Raw genomic sequence first — 19490 nt, forward strand, 5'->3', positions numbered from 1 at the left:
GTTGTTTGCACAGTTGCATGCACTTTTTCAAGAGGTCCTGCCTCAGTCTCTTCACAGAACAGGGAATAAAGCTGTTGGCTGCAAAATCCAGCTTTGTTGCCTGAAATACAGAGTTGCTGAAAGTAGAAGCTAGAGTGAAGGAGACGGAGGACATCAGGAGGTCTCCTCACCAGGGCAGCTTGTGCTATTTTGGAGTCTCAGTCTCTCTGCCTTTTCTGCTGGTACGTCACGAAGTAGCTCTGAACCACTTGCTGGTGGCCACAAGCCTGCTCCTCATTTTCCACACCACCAGCAGTGAGCCTTTGTTCCAGGCTGACACAAGTCTGGAGAAATTTGAGCTGCTCTTGATGACTAGCACACACTGAAAAGACAGCTCAAATTGCTGAGAATTAAAAACAAGGGCCCATCTGTTAAACTTGATACCAAATCCCACGTGTGTTAGTGGTGGCTTCCTGTCTCTGGTCCGTCACTGCAGTGGAGGCAGCAATGCTCACCTGGTCTCTGAGACAAGCAAATGCAGCTAGATTTACGCTTCCAAAGTGCTCGGATACCATAAAGTTAATTCTTTTTATTATGTGTTTAGACAGTATGTCTAAACAAAGCTTGAGGGCCTGCACTGTATGAAGAGGATCAAAAGGAATATGTGATAAGTACCAATCCATGAGCAATGATACTCAGGAAATGAAGGACTGCTGAAGCACATTAGCTGAGAGGGACTTGGATGAGGGTTGTGTAAGCAACCTTAATTCTGACACCACCTCCCTGGGAGCCTGAGCTTGCCACTCAGTTATTCTGTTGTGTAATTTTTGGTTGTAAAATTATAGTCTTCAGTAAGTGCTCCTGGCCCGTTGTCTCTGGAGGAGTCAGCAGGTTGAGCTACAGGAAAAGCAGATAGCAGAGAGGTGCTCTTTCCAGCTCTGATCAGTGCTACCACTTTGTGTGTGAATATCAGATTATAAATGTACTCCTGGATCACTTATGGAAAGCAAAAGGGTGGATGGTTGGACTGGTGCTAGCTTTACCCTGCAGGAACTAACAACACATGGGTGCTTGATCTTCAGTGAAAGCACAAGACCCTGAGGTGTTTCTGGAAATACTGGACAGTGGCTTCCTCTCTGTCTCTTTGCTCTGGATGCAAAATCCTTCTAAATGCCCGTAACTCTTTAATACTTGGCTATGTGTCTTTTTTGCCACCTTGTTTCCAAGCAGCGTGCCCAGTAAGGGAGTTCCATTTATATCAGTTGTCCTCTCTTAAGCCAACCATAACTTCGTCTTGCCTTTTGTTGGGGTCTGTTTTGTTTTGTGCCATTCATGCAGGTTCCTAGCCTTATTCCTGCATTGAATAATTCAGGTCTGTTAGCTGCACATAATCCATACTGTTGGAATCAGTTCGAGTTTGTGGCTCTGTGGCTTGCAGCAGTATGTACAGTGTGTGTTGGCAGATGACTTAAATACTTCTGAAAGGCTCTGTTTTTCTAGGTCATTCCTATATGAAGCCGATAAAACTGGCTCTGTTTCTGACCTGTGTGTCACTACTGTACCCACAGCTCTTTGCTCAAGGTGCCTTTTCACTGAAATCCTGTCTTCTGAAAGCAGTTTTTAGAATCTATTTCAGGAGCCTTCTGTACCCCGGGACTTCTGTTTCTGTAGCTCTATGCTCTGTTGCGTTTCTTGAAAAACCCAAGTTACTATTGCATGTCCAAGTCCTTTTGAAGCATAGCGATTCTCCTGTCTGCACAACAGGACGGCGGAAGGTGCATCTCAGAGCTCAGCATGCATTCACCCCCATGAAGAGTCCAGGACCTGTTCTGCTTGTCCTCTAGCTGCATGTATGCTGTACGTCCAGGAGAAATCTCTGTGCAGCTGGCTGGGTCTCTGCTGTTGGCAGTGCTGCTCTTTGGAGTTGGCCAGTGGCTCTAGAGGCTTGATAGATACCAGAGGGAGGTTGCCCTTGGCTTGCAGTCTGCATAAGACAAGAGCAAATACTCTTGAGCACATCTCTGTTTGGACAGAGATGGTCCTTGTCAGAAGCTTTACATAGCAGTGTTTGGACAATGATTTTTTTTTTTTTTTTTTTTTTTTTTTGAAACAATGGGAGGAATCAGGACATCGTAAGAATAGAAGGAGGTGCAGGATTTAGTGCATAGCCATAAGCCAGCGAGAAGCAGGGCAGCACTGGGGAAAGCAGAAAATCAAATGGCGGGGGGGGGGGGGGGGGGGGGGGAGAAGAAAGTGCTGTGGCTGATGGACTTGCAGTAGAGCTTGTATGAAGGCAAATCTCCCATCTCCCAAGTGGTGTGGTCAGTGCAATGAGCTTAGAAGACGGTCTTCTCAGTGGGGTTTGAATGAGCACGTGCTGGGCAACAGGAAGCTTCAAGGCAGGGATAGGAAAAGGTGTCAAAGGGATGTTGCAGGTGTCTCATAGTAGACTTAATCTGCTTTTTATATTTTTTTTCTTTTTTTCCAAAACCACCTTAGCTTCACTGGATGATATAGTACATGTGCCTGGTCTTACTGGTTACAATTACTTGTGTAAATTCTACATCAGCCACATTACCCTGGTAAAACAGTGCTGCTGCAATAATTCAACTGAAGCTTTATCCAGATGCCTGGTACCCAGCCCATGTATTCTGGTCAAATAAATTAGTGCAATTAATTTGGGAAAAAGACCTAGCATATAACTTATAGCCTCTTTGCAGGGAGATTGTTGGGCAGTAAGACTCCCTGTAGGGTCCCTTGGAGCCTGATTTTTAGCTTTGAGATTTTTGGCTGAGTGTGGTTGTAATGGGACTAGCAGTAGGAATGATGGATAGAGCTGAAACCACAGGAGAAGCTGGTTGTGGACACCCAGGTGCAAGGAATGAGTGCAGTCAGGCCTGCCTTGGGAAGGGACAGCAATCCCTAATGACATCTGCACCTCTGGGCAAAAGCTGTGATTTTGAGCAGTGTAGGAAAGAGGTGACTCCCAAGTGTGCTGACCACATCAGCCATCAAAGAGGAGAAGGAAGATGTCAGGTGAAATCAGGGATGGGTGTAAGAGATGAAAGTATGCTTTATGGTGAAAGGAGCTTGGGAAAAGGGATGTGAAGGAGAGTAGGGCGTCAACTGGAATTTGGCTTTGAGGTCCAAGGTGGAGAGCAGAGGCAATTTGAGCATTTGTGCTCACTGTGTGCTGCTGAAGCAGGGTTGTACAGTGCTACTGCTGATGGTGTGCTGTTAATGGTGCGGGGGGGGGGGGGAAAGCTAGCAGAGCCCTCTGGCTCTCACCACTTGTCTCTTTCTGCACCTTGGGGTATGGTGCTCTTCACATGGGGAGTGCCAGTTTGGGCACAAAGGTCTCTTGGGTTTTTTGGCTCTTTTGGACTGGAATTTGAAAGCTTAATGCAGCCTATTGTGCTGGAAGACTTGCAGGCAAGCTCTCCATGGCAACTCTCCCTAAACACAAAGCACCATATGGCTTTTTCAGAGGGGGAGGGAATGAATCGAGCAGAAAAAGTCAACCTTTGTTTGTGGTGGTGTTTGTCTTCACTCTCTGATGTGGAGCATGGGGAGGTGGAAGCATGGAGTGCTGTCTCCTAGGCACGGCTTCTGCTGGCCATGCCACCAGCAAGGGTGCAGGTGACTTCTCAGATGGTCTTTCCTTGCTTTCTACAGAGGAGCTTGCTCTAAAAATAAACCCTGCCTGCACAGAGACCTCCCTCTTTGGGCTGGGTGCTCTGCAGGCAGATGGAACAACCAGTCTCGCGTTCGCCCCTACACCAAGAAACGCCCGAAGGGCTGGGAAGGCTCCAGGAGCACTCGGTTTGGGCATGAGCTGTACAGGAGGCAGCTGATGTTGGGGAGCTGTTTGTGCATTGTCTGCCCGTGCTTTATACCCCTGCTTCCGAAGGGAACTGGAAGCCTTCACTTGACTGTAAATCCTCCCTTTTCAAGTCCCTTTGGAAGAAATGAGTGGAATAAATATCTTTATCTGCGTCTGTAGAAAAGCAGGAAGCCTTTGTGTGTCTCCTTGGAGGGGGAGGAAAAGAAATAAAAAGGGAATAAGCAGAAGGCAGCAGCCTGTGCTTGGCTCCGCTGCCTTCGGGGTGCTCTGCAGTTCCCGGGGCTGCCGTGGGGTGCCACCAGCAGCACTGGAGATGGCCTTGCAGGGCGGGCACCGGTGAGGCTGGCTGAGTTGCCTGGCCTTGCCGGGCAGGGGTGCAAGATCAGGCAGCTGGAAGCACTGGCAGCTGCCCAGCACCCAGCTGTTTGGCTGGAGTCTTGCCGCTGTCGGCTGAGGGATTCAGACGTGCTGCAGATGAAGCATTTACGCTGTGCCCGCGCACGCTCGGAGGCTGCGGAGAGCAGAGCTGTCACCAGACCTCGTGCTGGGTGGAACATGCCGCAGGGCAGAGCCCTGGCCAGGCACAGGACCACGGTACTGTGCCTGCAGCCTGTGTCCCGGTGAGCTGATCTGGCTCTTTGGATGCTCCCATGCCCATCACAGCCCCCTCTCTGGAGGTGGCCATTGCCTGCCTGCTGCGGTCTGTAGTTGGCAAGAGACATGGCTGGCTGTCCCCTCTGTTTCGATGGTGTGACATGGGTTGCCTTTCAGGAGCACTGTTTGATTTTCCCAGAAGTGGGCAGAGGCTCCTCTTGCTGAGACCCGCTCTCAGGTGCTCCCATGGCTTTGCAGCAAGCAGGTTGCTGTCCCCATCCCCTCGGTCCTCCCTGCTGTCAGCAAGAAGGTTCTCAAATCCTGGAGTAGCGACAGGGATAACTAATGGGAAAAATCCTCCTGACTGTAGGCTCAGACCCGTGGGTGGAGCTGTGCAGGTGGGATTAGGGTAACATTTGAGGAGAGGGAGAATACCATCTTAAGACACTTCAGTGCTAAACCCATTAGTTAGAGTAGAAGGTGGCCTGAGGCTGCCTTGCCTTGAGGAACATGCTCGGGCAGCAGTATTTTTGTGTGCATATCGCTGCCTTGCTCGGGGTTACACGCAGGAGCCCCGGCAGCTGGAAGCACAGCTCACAGCAGCACCGCTGCCTGGTGCCACAAGCGGGGAGAGCAGCGGGGATATTGAAGTCATAAATTGTGAACAAGAGAACCTTTCATCCGCTGAAGCCATGACCCTGCTGTGTGCTTACTGTAGAGCACAGCATTGTATGCTGGTTTCTGGAAAAGCAATTTGGCTTATTCCTGGTTTTGATTTACAGTCTAACTCCTGGGAGCCCCAGACCCAGGTTAGGGGAGGTCTCGTTTCTCGGTGCAATGTACTCAGCTTCTCCCACCCCCATGAGCTGCCAGTACCCATTGGGTTGGTGGCTCCAGTATCTTCTGGGGCCCTGACTGTGTTTGAATTTAATGGTCAGCTGAAAGAGCACTGGGGAGGATGTTTGGGTGGGAGGGGTATTGCTGCAAGCCCGACTCCTTACTCTGTCCTGTGTCTTAATCCCTTGACTTTGTATGAGATGTATAGATCCCTTAATGAAGAATGGCCTTTCTTGATATCTGGAGATGGACCCAAAGCAGGAGCCCTGGCTGTGACTGTATAGGGAATATAACCTTTGAGGGAGGCTGCGTACGATCCTGTCTGGGTGGCTGTGCTGCTCGGCTGCAGCAAAACATCATGCGACTTATGTGCCCCTTCGGTTTGGACTCGAGCCTGGGAGCTGTTTGAATTGGCTGCACTGCCAGTCTGCTGGGAAGCCACCAGCCTGAAGGACGCAGAAGGCAGACCCTGCTTTGTAGCTCTGCTCTCGTTGTCTGCCTTGAGCAGCCGTAAAAGGAAAGCCTGTCCCTCCCCAAATCCAGGCGATTGCCGAGCTTTCCTAGGAGCGCTGGCATAATGACTCCTTCTGCCTGGCCAAGTTTATCGACATCAGACAAACCTAGTGCTGCAACGTTTGCAGCTCCAAGGCATGTGGTTTTGAGCCTGCTATTTATTTTGGGACTGCAGCATCTGATCTTGATTTGGTGTTTCCAGCCTGTGATCTAGGTCGTGTGCTGGATCAGGCATTAGCTGTTGCTTGAGGGAGCATGGGCAATTTACACTCCCTTCTTTGGTTGAAGGGCTCAGAGAAATGCTGCTCTGCTGCAGATGGGTGTTTGGGGGTGGGAGGAGTAATTTTTTTTTTTTTTTTTTTTTTTTTAAGAAATCTCCTTGAAAACCTCCCATTTTCCTGTCCTTGTGTGAGGATGGCTCCTGATGTGGCTGGCCACGGGAGGAGCAGTAGATGATAAAAGCTTCGGTGCAGCCTGCTTTCTCTGCGGTTCCCATGGTAGTTGGCTGTCACACATAGATCTAATGTATTCCCTGCCCACAGCAGGATTAAAGCCTTCTGGGAGAAGAATAAGAGGATGCAGGAAACGGAGATAGAGAAGAAACTGGGAAAGGGAATGGAGACCATGGCGGGGTAGGGATGAATCCAGGTGCTATCCCCATCAGAGGCCTTGTAGGACCTCTGCTAGGGAGCAGCTATCCCAGTTGCCTTTCACCTGAGGTGGTGATGGGATGCCTGGAAGCAGAGGTCCTTTCTGAAAGCTGAAGGCACTGGTGCGTGCAAGAGGAAGTTCCTGTTCTTCTGCTGTCGTGTCTCCCAAAGCTGTCCTTCGTTTGAGGGTGCGTGTTTCCTTTTGGTGATTCTCTCTTTTATTTTTCTTTGCAGATCCTGACAGCCAGTTGTATGATATGGGTTATACCCCTGAGGAGGAAGCCCCGGCCTGTCCTGATGAGTTTGATGACTTTGTCACGTTTGAGGCAAGTATGAGCGCTGTTAACTGCCACAAATGTCAGCTGTATACAGTGTGAGATTTGAGTACAGAGGGTTTGGCTGGGGGAGAAGACCATTTGGTGTGATAGGGCTCAGGGATGCTTAACAAGTAGTAAAGGTGAATCCTTTAATCTGTGGGTGACTTGCCCAGAGAATTTGCACCAAGCGTTTGGTGCTGTTTAAGTTAAAATTGGTGTTCAAGCAAAAACCCACAGCTAGTGCCGTCTTAGCGTGCAGAATTGCGAGAGTATGGTGCCCTGGGTGAAAGAGGGAGACCCTTTTTGCGGTGAAACACTAACAGTGCGGGAAGGGTGTCTGCTGCTGTTGTGTTTGTCTTATTGCTGGAGTTTCTGAGGCTGGAGAACCTGAGCCTGATTTTGAGATGTACCGGCCAGGAGCCTACCTGAGATGCACAGCGGAGCAGTCGGACGTTGGCACTTGGTGCTGTTTGGCCAGTAAAAGGCAGAGCAGAAGGCAAAAATGTAGATTTTTCTCTCTAATCTTGGGCTTGATCAAGGATGCTTATCTGACGTGTTTTTTTTCTTTTTGTTAAAGTTACAGCCTCCATCCTGTAGTTCCCTTCTGTATTCCTTAGCACAGGAGCGTATTGCAGTGATGTCCTGTATCTACTCTCCCCAGCTAGAAAGGAGGCTGCTGCTACAGTGACCTGTTGTCTGTGTTTATGGGCTTTGGGGTTTTGCTTGGTAGGCTTCCTCCGTTCCTGCTCCGTGCCTTCCAGCCTGGAGCAGAAGGCGCTGCAGGTGCCTTCAGAGCAAAGGGCTGGCTGGCTCCCTAGTCCCATATGGGGACTGAAAGGAAAAGCTTCTGTCTGCTTTTCCTTTTCCAAACTTTCCTCTTCAGGTTTTTGACTCTTGTGTTTTGGTACCCTGGATGTTTTTATCACACAAATTTTTACTTCCAAAGGGACTTCCAGCCTCCTTTATATCTGCATGCAAATACACGTCTTTGCTTTGTATAGCCTGTAATATGTTATTTTGGCTTTGTGACTTCTTGATAAAAGGCTCAAGCTATTCTTTTGAGTTTCGTAATGATAAACTGGGCGTTGAGCAACTGGTCTTCCCCATGTTAGTGAGAAGCACAGGTCCATCACTTAAGATGGCTAGAAGCTCTCACTTTGATGACTTATGCTTGACAGTCAACCAGGTCATCGTCCCGTTTCCCAGCCAGGTGCGGGTTTTCTCTTGAGTTGGTTTGCTGGCTCCTGTTCTCGATCAAGTGAATGGACTTGCACTGTCACCCTGAGCAAGTCACTTATTCCCTTAGGACTGCTCAGATGAACACAGCCTTAAGAGCACATGATCCTGGGTTCCTCCCCCAGAATACTTTCAAGGACGTGTTGAATATTAGATTATTTTTCCTTTTTGAAAGATAGTTACAAAAGCCAGTGATAGCTGGGTAGAAGTGGGCAGGAAGGGAGATGGGTTTTCATATTCTTTCTCTATCTGGTACAAGGTCACAAATGTGCTTTTCAACCTGTGCGGTTTAGAGGCTGTGATAGTGTGCGTCGCAGTGATCATGGAGGCAAGGGCTTTTGCTTTTTGCTCCTCAGACCTGCGTCACGGGACAGTCTTCTGAGATTCAGAGCAGGGATGTTTTCTAAGGGCTAATTTAACATAGATGAGCTCTGTCAGTGCTGCAAGCTATTCTGAGCAGGAATACCAACAAGCCGGGTGTGTGCCCCGCTGGGATGAAATACTTCTGCTGCTGGGCCATCGTTTCCTTGAAACGACAAGGTGACCCAAAGCAAAAAGGTGATGAGTCCTGAAATCTCCTTTTCAGAAAGATGTAGATGGATTCTTATACTGAATTCAGGGTAATCGTCTAAAGATCAGAGCTCTGTCGGTGTCTACATTTAATATGCTGGGGAAGAGTTACCCTTGTTGTCTTGGATACATGATTCGAAATAATTTCCAGCCTGCAAGGATTTTGTAGAGGTTCAGCAAATGAGAACATGATCGAGAAATACCGCTCAGCATTGCGAGTGTAAAAATAAATTGGTGTCTTGGCGTGCATGGTTTTTTTCTCGTTCTCGTTCAGCTGAGCGGTGAGCTCCCAACGTGCATTTTATTTCACATGTCCTGTAGTGCTGTACCTTGGAAAGCTTGAGCTGTTTCAGGGAGGGGGGGTATGAGAGAAGCCATCGTACAAAGCAACCTGCTGGGAGCAGCAAATGAGTATTTTTTTACCAGAGCACCGTGCTGCCCTGCCTGGCAGAGCTGTCTGCTGCTGGGGAGGCTCCAGCAGGTCCTTCTTCATTAGGTGCAGGAGGCAGCTGACCTGGAAATCGTTAAGACAGAAAACAGAATAAATGGCCTTTCCTTATATATGTATTCCACCTTGCTTGGATTCACCTGGAAGAGAGGAGGGGGAAAAAGCACTCTTCCTAAACTGAAGGTGTTGCCTTTCCTCCAGGTAGACCTCCCACACCACAAAAAAGCAGTTCATATTCTCAAATGTCCCTGTTTCGGACCTGGGAAGGCAGCGCACAGCAAACACACAGGCGTTAAACTTGCTGCTACATGGGACCACCAGGCAGCTAAACACGACAGCTTCTTTCTCAACTCCCAAAATGCAGCTGGCAGACTTCAGACACCAGGTGAGGCCCTCCTGCTTTGGTGGGGCCACGGGGTGAAGGAGCACAGCTAACTTTCCTCCTCTCATGTCACATCAGAGGACATTTGAAAAGTGAGCTGAAGGAGGGGTGCTGCATTTGCTGTGCCATGGTACTGAGAGTAATTGTGGTTACTGGATTTGGACTGTCGGCCGTGGTCCCCCTTCAACAGCACAAAATCGCAGTGGCTTGAGTGCTTGGCTCTTACAAGTGTTGGGGCCTTGACAGAGAGCTTTTCTCCTAAATGTTTGTTCAAACAAGTGCTTTAAGCAGTCTAAATGAAAATGTCTTCTCTTTGTTAATAAGGTTGCTCTTGGTGACTCATCCCTTCTTCTGGTGGCTGTCATCAGAGAGTGAAAAACCCTGAGTACCCAGTATTGGTGTCTTTCAGTGAGTGTTTGCTCTACAGAGAGAAGAACCAACACTGCATCTTCCAGTAAGGGTGTAAAAGCCTCTCAAAGGGGCAAGGTCTGAACTTCGACACTTCACACAGGGACCTTTGTAATGTCAGATACTTCCACAATTCAGCCACTGGTGTGGCTCCTGATGTGGTACGGAGCTTCTGGCTCTTGTTGCAACTTGCCAGGTCTGTTCAGCAGACAGATCTGTCTGTTAAACTGTTTTGAAAGAGGATTTCTGTTGCATGGCTCTGCTGAGACAGTGGCTCGCAGGGGATTGGAAGCGAAGGACCCTTGGGTCCCTGCAGCCGCGTGGCTTCTTGTGCATCCAGCTGTGCTTGCGGGAGGCTCATTGCAATCCCTAGCGCTCCACTGTCACGCATGCAAGAGGAATCTCATCCCCTGTACATCCACTCTGGAGCAGAGAGCATCACCTTGCTGGGGTTACCTGCCTGCAGCCCTAGATAGTGTGTTTCTCCCTGACTGACCTGGAAGTGTGGTGGTTCCAAGGCAGCTGGATGACAAGCTTACTGCTTTCTACCTCTGCAGGGAAATGTTATCAAAAAATAATGACAGCTTTTTTGGCTACCCTGCTTTGTAAAAGCTATGTAAAGGGAGCTTGGAGTCTGTCCGTCCAGACACCCGAGTCCTCAGCTGTTTACCCCCAGGCTGGGCTAGTGCAGCTTTGCTGCTGACTAACTGGAAGGTAGGAGTTATCCTTGCCTCCCTTGCAAGCTACCATGAAGCTCGTGACTCAGTTCTGGGTGCACGGACTCATTTGCAATGCTCTGGAGGGGGGAAAGGTGAATTTAGTGTTACCTTTCTTGATACCCACTGTGCCTTGCCCTGGGACAAGGGCTCTCTGCCCTGACTTCTGGGGGCAGATGAGCTCACTTGAGCAATGCAGAGCGGGAAGGCTGACTGTCCCAAAAGGAAAACAAGCCGCAAAAATTCAGTGTGCTGGCAGAGTTACGCTGGGATTGGGCATGGATATGCGTAACCTTAGGTGGGCTGAAGGAGAGGCAGAGCCAGTGCAAGGCTGTGCTCTGCAAAGGCTGACTGGGAGCACAATAAATAGCACAAATGCTGATTTTAGCCATGGGAACTCATGCTTTGGACCAGCAAGGTCACAGGAAGGCTCTTTTTGAGATCTGTGAAATAAGGCAGCTGAAACTGCTGTGGGTGAGAGGTGTGGGGACAGTGGGGCAGGCGGTGCGGTGCTGTGCGGTGCTGTGCACCTCGCGCGGGGCTGTTGCCATCTGCTGGGCGGCCGCTGTGGATCCTCTCGGTAGCAGCCAGGAAAATGCATCGCACTGAGCCATGCACAGCCGCGAGAGGGGAATTTTGCTTTCCCAGAACAGCAACGCTAACCAGATGTGTAGCAACACTAACTAGGCATGCATGTGGGCACCCTGCAAGCCTTATACCCCCCCAGGCATGTCCCCTCTGGCTAAATCTTCAGTAGCAAGTCCTACAGCACAGTAGGAGTGGATCTGGGGAGTAAAATGGTTGTTGGTGAGGTCTCACAGCTAGTTTTGTGCATTTTGGGAGGAGGGGATACTCCTGGCTCTCTCCAGCCTGCCTCTCCGCAGGCACAGCTGGCGGCTGCTGAAAGAACTGTTGCCTCTGTTAAAGCTGGAATTTCTTTTCATGTGGAGCAATTGCATTTAATGCTTCTTGAAGGGCAAAAATCAGAACGAGGCAATTTAAATCCACGTTGCTGGATTTCTCCAACTGCTCAGAGTTTCTACAAAGGGGACCAAAGACTTGCAGGATTCCAGCTGTGTGCTGGTAACACAGAAGCTGTTGCTGAGAGCGCGCGGTATACCATAACTTGGGTGCGCAGGAGCTGTTCCCCAGAGGCATCAGCTATCATTCCTCGTGGCTTGTGTTTTGCAACGAGCCCACGTGAGGTGGTTGTACGAGTCTGCTCTCTCCTCCTGATAGCCCAGTGGACCTTCTGAGCTCTCCTTTCTTATTACAGACTCCCTGGGAAGATATTTGCCTTTCCCTAAGGCAGAGAGCTGTGCCTGGTGAGCACAGGCTATTTGGAGTATGTGTTTTCTGCCTTGGTGGTGGACCTGCTTTGCAATCCTCAGCAGTTTACGTGAGGTTTTTCCTCCTCTGCCTCTCCATACCACAGTTACCAGCGGATGCACGTCTGGTAGAGGCCAGCCACTCTGAAAAGACAGGATTAAGCTTTGCAGCCTTCAAAGGCAACCTGCCTCCAAGCTGCCCGAGAGGGCTTGCAGCACCAGGGCAGACCTGGGGTTCAGCTTGCCAGCTCTGCCAGGGACTCTGTGGGCTGTTCCCCGACTACCCTAACGCAGGTATGAAGGTCTGTGGTCCTTTGCCACTCCGGCACTGCTGTACCACCATAGCAGTGGTGGGGATGGGAAGATGCAGATGAGATCACAGTGTGTGAAGACTGCAGCTCTTTGCCCCTTGGCTCAGGTTTTCTTTACCAGTGCTGTTCCTGTGTCTGGAAGGAATGACTTCAATGGGCTTCTGGTCACAGGGCTGACCCAAAAGCATCGTTGTGTCTGAGTGAAAGAAAATCACAAATCCCTCTCTAAGTTGGCTGCTGGAATTGGTGTTGATTTTGTCAAAAACAGCTGCTGCACCTGAAGTCTTGTAGGTGGCCGGAACTGCAGGGCTGTGCAATGTGGCAGATGCAGTTTGATGTCTGTTCATCTGCCTGTCTCTTGGAGAAGCATGCACAGCCCTGAGCAATGTCCCCACTGTCCCCAAAGCTTTTCTGTTCCCCTGCACAGAGAGGCAAAGGGAGCTGCCCATTCAGTTCACACGTGCAGAGAACACTTCTGCAGCAAACAAGTGAACAGTCTGTGTTATCTTTGTATTGACTAGGCACAAGAAAATACAGTAATCAGGTTACTAAAACTGCTGGACTGAATGCCAAAATCAGTCCGTGATGATACCTTGGTAACAAAAAGCCTGAAAATACCAAGTAAATTCATATATTCTATAGACTCAGTACTGCTTAGAGGAAAGGATGGGAGCGTAAATTGGGCATGAATGCCCCTGAAGCTCAGGGTTATGGTGAGAAATTGTTTTGCTGATCGGAAAAGATTCTAGTTGGTGTGTTTGCCTTGCACAAAATAGATTGGAAGGAGTTTGGAAAACAAAGACCTTCAAGTCTTATCTTGAACTGTGAGCGCAGTGCGTGGGACTGAGAAATGTGGGAGCTGGGCTGCAGCACACCAGGCAGGCTGGGGCATAGGGAAACGGCAGCATCAGTAGGCTGTGAGCGGGTGTCCTAGTTTAAGCTGGGATAGAGGTAACTGTCTTCCTAGTAGCTGGTACGGTGCTATGTTTTGAGTTCAGTATGTGAAGAATGTTGATAACACCGATGTTTTCAGTTGTTGCTAGTAGCGTTTAGACTAATGTCAAGGATTTTTCAGCTTCTCATGCCCAGCCAGCGAGAAAGCTGGAGGGGCACAAGAAGTTGGCACAGGACACAGCCAGGGCACCTGACCCAAACTGGCCAACGGGGTATTCCATACCATGGGACGTCCCATTTAGTATAGGAACTGGGAAGTGGGGCGGGGAATCACCACTCGGGGACTAGCTGGGTGCCGGTCGGTGAGTGGTGAGCAATTGCACTGCGCATCATTTGTACATTCCAATCCTTTCATTATTGCTGTTGTCATTTTATTAGTGTTATCATTATCCTTATTAGTTTCTTCTTTTCTGTTCTATTAAACTGTTCTTATCTCAACCTGTGGGTTTTGCTTCTTTTTCCCGATTTACTCCCCCATCCCACTGGGTCGGGGGGGGGGAGTGAGTGAGCGGCTGCGTGGTGCTTAGTTGCTGGCTGGGGTTAAACCACGACAGCGGGCCAAGCAATGTTGGAAGCAAAGGTGTCTCAATAAGGGTTTGAAAAGTAAAACTGGCAGTGGTTTGTGTTTCCTAATTCACTTTACTGTAGGGGTGTCTGACTTTGGGCTCCTTGCAGTGGTGCTAGACCTTCCCTGAGGTCTTGCAGCACACACAGAGGAGCTGGGAGAGAGCAATAGGGCTGTGTCCTGCTCGGTTGAGTAGCAGATCCAGACAGAGCAAGGAGGAGAGCTCAGGTTAAAGCATAACTCCCCTGCTGCTGTGCTCGTTACCAGGAGTCTTTGCTTTTTTTGGACTTAGCACAGAAGGTCAACTGGTTATCAAGGTGCAAGATGCTTCCAGTCAGTGTTGCTGAGTAGTAGGTCCTGCTCGGGGCACTGTGCTTCAGGAAGGATGTGGCCCAGAGGAGAGCAAGGATAACCCAAAAAAATGAGAAAAAGTGATTTGTGAAGGTAATGGAAAGAAGTAAGTGTGTTTATGCTAGACAGGCATGTCTAAGGGAGTCCGAGGTTTGAAGTATGTGAGGTTTCTCTAGAGAGGAAACAGAAAAGCAGACAAAACCCTCAAAACTTGTGAGTTTGAGCAGTTCATTGCAAACTGGGCACTGTCGAGGACTTTGTCTCTGTACGCCAACGGCTGCCGTGGGGAAGGGAGGATCCTGTGGGTCAGGTCACCCAGTGGCGCTGGCTCTGACGAGACTCCTGTGTTTGCAGAAAGCAGCTGCTTGGTTGAGAGCAATGCAGAACTAGGGCAGCGGTGGGGTTGGTGTGTTTGTAAACTCAGTTAGCACCCATGACTGAAGCACCAGCCTTTCTTTGTGGTCAATATTGTCATTGCATATCATAGATTGTCATTTGAGTCATCCCAATAGTGATTGTGATTGCTTATCAGTAGCAAAGTGCTCCTGATCTTCCCCTAGTGAGCAAGGCAAGCTTTATTCATTTCTGTGATTGTGGCTATAAGGAAGGAATTTGTCATTTAGTGCTTAAATATTCACCAGAAATATCAGGAAGGATGAGATAAGCCCTGGAAGCCTCTCTACATCTTCTTCAAAATTAACCCTTTTAATTGGTGATGGTTTCATGAGAAAAGAAAGAGTGCGCACCTGGAGCAGGGCTGGCCGTTGCGTGGGGCTTCGAAGGCGTGCTTTTATTTTGGTATTCATGTAACCAGGAGGGCTGCAGTCACACAGCAGGGAAGTGTACATTAGCTCGCCTCTCCTTATCGCGGAGGCCGGGAGGTCGGGAACAAAAGGCACTCTGTTCGGGACCAGTGCTGAGTCGGTAAGCCTTGCGCCCGGCATCTCCTGGACTTTGCTTCCCTCCTGCCTTGCAGAAGCAGCCGGCAGCTCCTGGCGGTGCGCGCTCCTGGAGCTGGATTTGACTTGGGCGAGAAGGCGATGTGTCCACAGGTGGGTTTTGAGTGCTAACACGAAATGAGGAAGGATTGGGTTTCTACAGGGAGGCAGGTCTCTGGCCCCAGGGACCGCTCTCAGCCCTGGAGGTGCTGGGAAGAGGCAGGCTGGGCGTCCACCCAACTCAGCCGCTTGTTGTTTTCTTACCGAGTATGTTCGAGCGTGCAACATTTAGGAATGATCTTTCCTCTCTATAGTCTGTGGGGTGTGTGCATGTGATGGTATCTTCATAGTCCTCTCTGCTTGCGTCTTCTTGGGGGAGTTGGACCGGGAGGGACGGTGGCTGCAGGCTTTCGGGGTGCTGAGGACAGTCTGGAAGATCTGGTGTCTTGCGAGTTGTTTTTCGGTTTGGGGGGTTTTTTGGGGGTGCGTGTTTTCAATTTGGCCTGACAGATGCAGTGCAGTTCTCTTGCCCGGCCTTGAGGGGTGTTATCGAGCGCAGCAGTCTCAAAACCCAACTTCAGGGGCTGTGTTGTAAAAGTTGCCTTCAGCCTAGGCTCAGTGCAGGCTCCCAAGCTTCTCTGAGAAGCGGACACTGCCCAAATACGTGGGAAGAGGCAGATATTGTGGCCAAGAGGTCGGTGCCTTGCTGCCGGTGGCAGCCTCCGATGTGGGATCACTCAGTGGCATGATGAGTTTCTGGCTGCCGGCACTTGGAGACTGAGCTGCCATGGGGTGTTTCAGGGCTTTGGGGGTGGTTGTATTAATGTTAGACTCAGGTGGGATTACAAACATAACTTACTTCCCTTCTCCCTGGCTTTACATTGGTTTAAAGCCAATTTAAGCACAGGTTGCCTGCTGCAAGACTTGGCAGGCGCGTGTCCCCGGCAGGCTGATGCCGCAGCACTGTTAGCTGTGCCGGGCTGCCTCTGCGGTGTAGGATGCTGCACCGAGTAGGTGGGATGCTCTTCAGCTCTTCTCCTTTCAGATGGAGCCTGTCCCGCAGCTGCGGTGTGCTGGTCTCCGGACATTCGCAGGGCTGGCGTTGGCTCGGCTCTGGACAAGGCAGCGTTCCCAGCCTGGTGCTGGCACTGGCGCCCTGGCCACAGTCAGCAGACGATGGTGTCCCTGGAGGGTGGTTTTCCTAGCTGGTCTGTCTCCCCTGTCTGTCCTGTGTGCAGTTAGAGTTGGTGTTCATCAAAAATAGGCTCATGCTTGCTGGGAAAACAGAGTTGTTTTTCCTTTTCTTCTCCCCTCACTTCCTTTACTGAGCTTCTGAGTGTTTGTGGCCAAGGACAGCAGAGCTTCGGGATGCCAGGACGGCTCTGGGCACAAGTGGGGGACCAGCGCTGCAGAAAATGCCTGGGAGGAACCTCCCTGGGAGCCAGACTTTGCTCTTCTCTCCAAGGCAACGCCTTGCTAAAGCTTCTGTCCGTCACAGATCAAAGCTTAACTTGTCCCTGCCTAGACCTTGCAACTGACTCCCAATAGCCTTGTTTCTTCTCCTCATACTCAAGCAGCTTTTTTAAATCAAGGTCATTTTTATAGCACTTTACAACATTTAATCAAATGGTCTTTACACCAATGTGTAATCAAATGCCTGGAATAGATGAACTGCTGCTGGAAAAGTCTCGTAAAGGTGCTTCATCATCTCACCTGCTTTCTCAGGGCACATTAATTACATGACCCTGATGCTGATTTCATCCATTTATGTCCTTTTAGAAGCAGGAGGGCTCACTGCTGGGCTTTCAAATCCCTGGTGTTTTGCCAAACACCTTTGAACAGGCAGAGATGTGCTCAGGTGGCCGATGTTGTGCTCAGCCAGGGTAAACAGGTCTGGCACCGGGGGAGATAGCTCGTGGAGGAGTTGGAGTCAGGGATGGGAACTTCAGTCAAACCATGATCCTGTTTCAGTTCAGGGGGGTGTGTGCATGTGTCCCAGTTTTGAGGTCTGAGGTTTACCTGAAATGTCTAAGGGTGTGTTTTATTTGATAAAAATTTAAAATACACTGATACTGGTGACACCAACCCCATTCTGAACATGGTGGGGATGTTCCTGGCAAGTCCCCTAGGACACTTGTAGCCTAGCCTGGCTGTTCCAAGCCCACGGATGTCTTTAAGTGTATTGTGGGGTTTTTTAATCTGGAAACAGTGTTTACTTTCTGCCTGCTCACAGAAAGGCAAACTTGGCTGAAGGAGAGATGTGGCAGGGGGGTTTAAAGGGTCAGAGCACAAACCAGCTGCTCGTGAGGCCATTAAAAAGAGCTTTCTGTGACCTGCAGCTGCACCTTTGCCCAGGGCACAGGGACTTGGTTTTGCTTTGCTTTATCAGGCATTTGGTAATACCTTACTGAAGTCCCTTGTTTTGCCTATCTCCTCCTTGCATCTTTTCTTGAGGTTTAGTTACTTAATCTGTGATGAAATGTAAAGCAAAGTTCTCCATGCTCGTGCTCAGGACTTTGTTTACAGTTTCAACTGCCTCTTAACTCATTGACCATGTAGGTTTAATTTTAATAGGGCTCTTGCATTTGATTCTTATCTAGGCTAGTTATTACAAGAGAAAAAAATTTCTCCTCTGCTAAACACAAAAAAGTTTGCAACTTGTGTTACAGGTCTTTTTTTTTTTTTTTTTTTTTTTTAATAAATAAATGGCTGCACATCCTTGGTGTTGGCTGAAGGAGGATGGTTAATGTACTGTTCTGGTGGCTACTTCTAGCTCTAAAGGGTTGCTCCCTCGTTCAGCCTGTCCATACTGGTATTTCCCATCAATAAAATGCTTTGTAACAATTTGATAGATAAGTCATCTAACTAAGGGGACTGATGCCCTGAGCTGTTCAGCTCCTGGTTATGCTTCATGTTGAGAGGGTGTTTTTTAATCAAATTACTTGTGGGTTGGAGTGTTTTGGTTTGGGGTTTTTTTGGTTTCTTTGCAATAGTTGTCTTTACTTTGTGCTCATTATAATACTTCAATGTATACTTAAATTTAAGCTTTTCCAGTGGGAAGAGGCTTTTGTATTTAAAAAAACCCAACAGAGCAGCATTTACTTTGGAGTCTGCAAACAAAGTTATTTCCAGCTTGGCATTAAATCTTCTTCAAACAGGCAAAAAGTATCCCTTTGAAGCATGCAGGGAAATCCGCAGATGTGGATGGCTGCTGTCTTCTCTTGGGCCCTCTCTGCTGCATCGGGTCCCCGCTGGTTCCTACCTGGTAGAGCCATGCCAGTCCAGCATGAAGCATCATCGCTGCGCAAGCACTGGGGACATGCAGCGTGGGCTGGAAATGTTTTTTTTTTTCCCAAAGCCAAACATAACCAGTGTTGCAATACAGCATTGTCTGATATGCTGAAGCCTGGCCTCTCCTAAACTTGGTGTGCACTGCAAATAGCTTGGAAAAGCACTTGAATTGCCTGAGCGTGCCTTCCTCTGAAGGCTGGGGAGCTGCCGGTCTCGGCTTGGGGATGGTGCAATGTCCTCGCATGTCCGTGAGCGAGCCGGCAGAACAAGCCTCTGCTTCCAAATCTCCCTCGTCCTCCTTCTGCTCAAGCATTAAGAGCCTGAACGGTGTTTCTAAGAAGTGCAGCATAAATCCAGTAAAGCACTTAAGCAAGTCCCTGGCTTTAGGTGTATAAGTAGTCTTGCTGGATTTATGCTTTTTAAAGTGGGTGGGGGTTTTAGGAGGCTTTGTTTTTATCTCGAAGGCTAGTGAAAGCCACCTTCTCCCATGCTAGGGATGACATTTGCCACAGCAGCCTATCCTCTGTTTGAATCAAGTTCACTTGAACAGCCCTGTCTTCTCATGATGCTTACTTTAGACTCTGGTTCTGTGAAGGTTTATGTCATGTTTAACTTTAGAGTGGTGTCCTAGAGAAATGCTGGTGTCCATAAGTCAGCGTGGGTCCGTGAAAGCTGAGCCAAGTTTCTAAGAGGAGCTCCTGTCTGTCTGTCTCCATCCATCACCCAGCTGAGTGTGCTTAGTTGGCACAGGGGCTGATGAGAGCGCTCAGCAGGGAGCAAAGCCAGGGTGTTCACTAGGTCGCTTTGCTCTGCTCCCCAGTGTCCATGTGGAATAGGAACTGCTGTCGAGCAGTTCCCTCTCCATCCCTTCGAGGTTTTCAAAGCACCTGTACAAGCTCTTGCTATCCCTTTTTGGCCTCACATGTGTTGAGGCAGCCTGGGAATTTGTGGATGAAACAAAATGAGGTGTTGGTTGTGTCTTGAACTGCTTTGCACCAGTGAAAGCTGCAGAAGTTCTTTGGGCTGTGGAGTGTTTACCCAAAAGAGGATAATCAGGCTGGTGAGAGCAGCGTTTGCGAAGTCTAGGCAACAAAGGCAGCAGGAGGTTTGTCTGTCTTGGTGTGGTGCTCTCCTGCCGTACAAATATGGCATGTGCCCTAAAAGCTGCTCTTCTACCAGAGGGCAACGTCTGCAGCAATGAGCAGGGCTCTTCCATCCTGCCATATACATACCCTGCTTTGAATGAACAGCTCTAACG

The 19490-nt window shown here is 49.3% G+C and overlaps 1 protein-coding gene across 4 annotated transcripts in view; it reads left to right on the forward strand.

The window, feature by feature from the left end:
* Positions 1 to 19490, forward strand: part of RAB11FIP3 (RAB11 family interacting protein 3) — an 80979-nt gene that overhangs the window by 33615 nt on the left and 27874 nt on the right. For 2 of the 4 annotated variants that reach the window (XM_030001807.2, XM_030001808.2), the window contains exon 3: positions 6652 to 6743. In XM_030001807.2, coding sequence (XP_029857667.1) covers positions 6652 to 6743 — 92 coding nt within the window. Of the gene's footprint in view, positions 1 to 6199; positions 6540 to 6651; positions 6744 to 14931; positions 15056 to 19490 lie in introns of those variants that run through there. The other 2 variants (XM_030001809.2, XM_030001810.2) reach the window with 2 other exon arrangements.

The sequence above is a fragment of the Aquila chrysaetos genome, chromosome 25, assembly GCF_900496995.4.
Source record: "Aquila chrysaetos chrysaetos chromosome 25, bAquChr1.4, whole genome shotgun sequence".
Taxonomy (NCBI): Eukaryota; Metazoa; Chordata; class Aves; order Accipitriformes; family Accipitridae; genus Aquila; species Aquila chrysaetos.